Below are 5,493 nucleotides of genomic sequence, written 5' to 3'. Positions count from 1 at the left end.
GGGTTGGGGGGGTGGTTGCTTTTATTCTGGAGGGTGGGGGGTATTGATCAGGGCTTACCAACTTAAGCTGTATCGTCCACTAGAGGACCATTTGGTTATTTTGGTGGGCGATAGGGATCATCCTGACAGTGACACGTGTTATTTGATGCCCGCTTGTAAATACAGGTGGGAGGTACATAAATGTTAGCCTCTTCAGAATGGCAAAAGTGGACACTGGCGATAACGATGTTGACTAGTAGTGGACTATATGATATGAAGCAGAACTGGGAGTAAAAATATTTTATACTGAGAACACCCCCTCCCCCCCAACTCCTTTTATATTCCTTTTTGCATTATGAGTAGCATCCCTAGTAAGTATGGTGCCTATATTTTCGCGGTGCTTCTAGATACTCGACCCTTAAGCTGAAATAAACTCTTCAAGGGATTTCCTTTCACTATTACTGGAAATGCACTTCCCAAGGCTTTAAAGAAACACAAAAGGTAGGGCAAAAGACAAAATTATTAATGACAGCAGCACCGTGTATGAACACTTGCTCTTCAAGCCTGAGTGCAGTGCAGTTAGCCTCTATTACTGAGCTACCATGGAGAAGTGTGAAGCTGAAGCGACACAGAAATAGAACAAGAAATTATGTGTGTGTATATTAATATATTATATTATACATATATACATATATATACATATATTATATATATAGTTGCATGGGACTAACTGATTTTACTAGTTGTTTCTTATTAACTTGTTGCCTATAACGCATACAATGACCGCTGATTTCAGTATGGGGGGTAGTTGTTTTATTTAAATTGAGCATCTCCATCGTTCTGCTTAAACGTTGATTTCCTCCCAGCTCGAGATCGAAGCCCGTCTCTAGCAGGATCTATATCTGACTTTCTTAATTTCAAAGAACAATTACACGTGCAATCACTTCAACTCAGGCAAAAAGTCAATGCATCATAATAATATACTTAAGATATTTTCAGTAAACTTCTTTATGTTTGGGGTTTGGGGTCCAATTTTGTATTTGCGAAATAATGTACAGACTTAGTGGCAAGGCGGTCCAAGCATACAAAGCTTCCAAATATCTCCCCTCCCTAATAAGGTTTTCTACGTTTTGAGTGCACGAAATTCGTATTTTTTTGTAGGTGTTTTCGGCCCTGGCAACTGCATGAGGTCATATGAGTCCATGTGAATTTGGCTCTGGTGGCGGTCGAAGCCTACTCTTATCATTTTGGACCACGAAGGGATCTTTAACGTGCGCAACTTGAACATGGGACCTCCGAGGTTTTTCGCCCTTTTCCAAGAAGGCTGGGAATAGATCTTTCCTACAAAAGATCAGGGGCGTATCTGAAGAAAAGCAGTAAGAAGGAGCCAAGGAGTGGACAATATGAGCCCCCCCCCCCCTTGCCCCGCTCCATATCTATAAAAGATACCATAATTCAGCCATAAATATAGGTGTCACAACGTGATGGAATCAGGCTCTCGTCAAATTTGAGAACGTAGAATTATTAGATCATCTGAAAGCTTGTTCATTAACCTTTCTTTTGAGGAAAGAAAAATCCACTTATCTTTCTTAAATCGAAGTCGAGATATTTGTGATTGAAGGGGGAGGGAGTTGCCTGGTTTCATGGGTAAAATTAGAGAGCGAATAGCAACATTTGTTTTTTATAGCTTGTGAGTCCTTGAAAACGATATTTTTTTAACATATTAATATGTTGTGTCTGTGATCAAGCTTTTTCAGTAAAAATTCACTAGGAGTTGTGTTGATATAGTATGGGCATAAATAACATGAAAAAATACGATACAAATGGCCAAACTGGTGGGAAAATGCATTTTTCTTCGATTTCATTCATTTTGACTAGCGCCCGATGTGACCACGATACCAGATACATGTGTAAGCGAACTGACTTCAAATATTGATATCTTAAACAGAAAATGTCTGCCAAAACATTATTATTATCCTGCTTAACCAGTCTTGTCGAAAACAGTTACTTCAGTGATTATAGCCTTTAAACGGACTATTTTAATAAGGAAAAGGTCATAATTAGGATCTTCCAGCCTTTGAACTTTTTACGTTCTTCCCAAATACCTGTAAGAATCTTTCTCTTTTTTCTTTTTCTTACTTGGACTTTTCACATTCTTTCCAAGTACCTGTAAGAATCGTTGGGTTTTTTTTAAACTCTATGTAATTACTATTTCTTTCTCTGGAAATGGTGACCCATCGTACACTTTATTATCTCAAAGAAACCTATTCTATTTAAGGCTTTTTTTATTTCTCAGTTTGTGAGTTGGAATAGCGCAACTTCTACTGATGCGAACAGGTAAGATATTTTCGTCCATTTTCCTTCTGTTAGTCTCGAGTCAGGTTTTAGTAGTTTCTTCTTAGATACCAGCCTGTCTGTCGTTAGTTAGATCTAGTTGTTCAATTATTGTTCTACGCCTAGAAAGCAAAATGTTTCAGGGGAGATAACAAATTGTTTTCGTTTTGTTTTATTTTGTTTTGTTTTGAGGGGTTTGTATTCAACATTTAATTTAGAATCGAATTTTGACAAAATATTTCTCGGCCACATGCAACCTATACCCCAGATCAAGAAACTACGATAGAATTATTTTTCACAGTTTTGAACATAATGCAGTAAACCAGAACAGTTTACTAAGGCGAGCTACTGCTTTAGTCTTTTCTTTGGTGCTATTTAAAAAATATATATTTCGACTATTCAGTCTGTTTATTTAGGCCTTTGCACCGGCCGCTGTGGTGTAGCGGTTTGTCGCTTCGCAGTTACACCGAAAAGAGTTGACTTCAATTTTTGTCCTGGCAGAATGTATATCGAATATCTCCGAATATCTGCTTTGACGTTGTATTTCTTTCAGGGGGTCAAAAGCAAGAAGCTTACTTCCCAAATTATCTTAACTATGCTGCTGACCAGGTTATAAAACACCTACCTCAAAAAGAAAATGGCCAGCTTTTTCCGCAAGTCACCAAATTGATATGACTTGTTCATTCAGAGCCAATATCTGCAGGCGAGCGATATCAACACCAACAAAATGAACCAGACCCGGGGTTAACGAAGGGACTCAATATAGACCCAGTAGAAGAAACTATATACTTGTTTCTTGTACGCTAAGACCCAGAGTCTTTTCTGTTAGACTTTAACTTTCAACACGTTTTCTGTATTCTGTCTCAACTCTTTTGCGTTTGATTATTATGTGGCAAACCACTACACCACGGGCAACCGTACACAGGCTAAAGTAAACAGACTGAAAAGTTGAAGTAATGACATCAGAGTGAAACTGTCAGACCATAAAAGGGCTCTGTAAACCAACAGTAGAAGCTCAGTTAGAACAAAAGAAGGCAACACGAACTCGTTCGAAGTAAGGTCAGGAGTACAACAGGGGTGCGTTTTATGTCCGCATCTTTGCATACTGAGTTTTTTTGGCACAACTTTGCAAGACGCAATCCAAATATCAGAAATCCTGAATGAACTTCTATTTGCAGACGACCAATTTCTCATTCAGCCAGATCACCAAAGCCGCTAAAATAAAACCACCCAGCTGAACAACAGTTACGAGAAATTTGACATGAGAATAGGTACACCAAAAACAGAAGTGATTAAAATTTAGTCCTCTAAACATTTAGGTCAATAGCAAACAACTAAAACAGATTAAAGAGTTTAACCTGGTTTAACTATCGAGACAGCCTTTTTTCCCCTGAAAATAGATCCAAACATAACCATAGAAATAGAAATTCGTATTCAAAAAGTAAGCAAAATAACTACTTAAGATTTAATGTCTTCACGCAACCCTAAACATCACAAGAAGAGATAGGCAGAGAAATTAAGAAATAAGGGCAATTATTGGCATCTAATCCAGCCTGCTCTTCATAGGAAAAACGGAGAATAAAATGGTGTCCACCTGTTACGAATGTCGCCTAGCCAGCCACCCTTGAGAGCCTATAACATTTAGGTCGGTCACACAAAAGATGCAGTGAGATAGAACCCTGAGAGACAAAACATCCCAATTGAAAGAGCTACAGGGTTGGTCTACCATTAAAAAACTGCTTCTCTCCTCGACGCTTACTAGCAATAGAGAATGCAAAAGTAAAGGTAAAAAGTAATGATACAGACAGAACAAAAAATTCTAATTGAATGCTCTCCACGTATTTTGCTTTCATTCATATTGACGAATACTCACCTTCAAATGTAATATTGACTTTGTAATCACCAAGAAAAACGTAAACGCACAAAGAGCGCTTCTATTTAAAAAATATACGCCAATCAAGCAACTGGAGGATTAGGTCAACTTGATTTATATTCCCTAACAATAGCGAGATCGACCTACATGTCCTTAATAAAACGTTTGATTTTTGTTTTTGATGGGGGGGGGGGGGGTAGTTGGTTTTTAGTTTTGTTTTGTTTGTGGAGGTTTCATGTTCCAGTTTTAAGAAGTTGCCAAGAAACGGGTATCGCGGTTAGAGCATAGCACCGTCGGCTTCATTGAAAAGGACGACTGTTCTCTTTCAGAATCTCAAGGACTGCAGGTCCTAATCCGGGTTCCTGGCTGAAAGAAGGCAGATACTGGGTCACTTACGTAGCGCAGAATTCGGATGGCTTGACAAGCAGCTGTTCCGCTACCTTCGAAGTTATTGGTGAGTTCCTGACCGAAATCATGACATTGACATTGACACTGACACTTACACTGACACTAACACTGACACTGACACTGACACTGACACTTACACTGACACTTACAGTGACACTGACACTGACACTGACACTGACACTGACACTGACATTGACACTGACACTGACACTGACACTGACACTTACACTAACATTAACACTAACACTGACATTGACACTGACACTGACACTGGCACTGACACTGACATTTAAACTGACACTTACAGTGACACTGACACTGACACTGACACTGACATTGACACTGACACTGACACTGACACTTACACTAACATTAACACTGACACTGACACTGACACTGACACTGACACTGACACTGACACTGACACTGACACTGACACTAACACTAACACTGACACTGACACTGACACTGACACTTACACTGACACTGACACTGACACTGACACTGACACTGACACTAACACTAACACTTACACTGACACTGACACTGACACTGACACTGACACTGACACTTACACTGCCACTGACAATGACATTGACACTGAAGCTGACACTTACACTGACACTGGCACTAACACTGACACTGAACCTGACACTGACACCGACACTGACAAAGTTCGTTTTTTTCTTCAGAGGGAGGAATTCATCGTGGCCAGGTGTCACAGTGGTAGCTGTACGAAGGTGGATCAAAATATAAGGACATTTGGGAAGCATAGAAAAAGCTGTCTATGCTATGTATGGACCGGACATTTTCAGTCCCTTGAAATAATAATATTGTTTTCATTTTGTGTGCAGGATTTCAGCCTCTACTGCAGACACATGCACACACACACACACACA

At 39.5% G+C, this 5,493-nt stretch overlaps 1 protein-coding gene across 1 annotated transcript in view; it reads left to right on the top strand.

The window, feature by feature from the left end:
• LOC101845031 (sushi, von Willebrand factor type A, EGF and pentraxin domain-containing protein 1) overlaps nucleotides 1-5,493 on the top strand; it is a gene marked incomplete at both ends in the record, with an annotated part of 72,098 nt that overhangs the window by 12,003 nt on the left and 54,602 nt on the right. Inside the window, 2 exon segments of the mRNA XM_005107877.3 lie at nucleotides 2,284-2,316; nucleotides 4,516-4,640. Coding sequence (XP_005107934.2) covers nucleotides 2,284-2,316; nucleotides 4,516-4,640 — 158 coding nt within the window.

The sequence above is a fragment of the Aplysia californica genome, unplaced genomic scaffold (assembly GCF_000002075.1).
Source record: "Aplysia californica isolate F4 #8 unplaced genomic scaffold, AplCal3.0 scaffold00639, whole genome shotgun sequence".
Taxonomy (NCBI): Eukaryota; Metazoa; Mollusca; class Gastropoda; order Aplysiida; family Aplysiidae; genus Aplysia; species Aplysia californica.
This window is presented reverse-complemented; position numbering and strand designations above follow the sequence as displayed.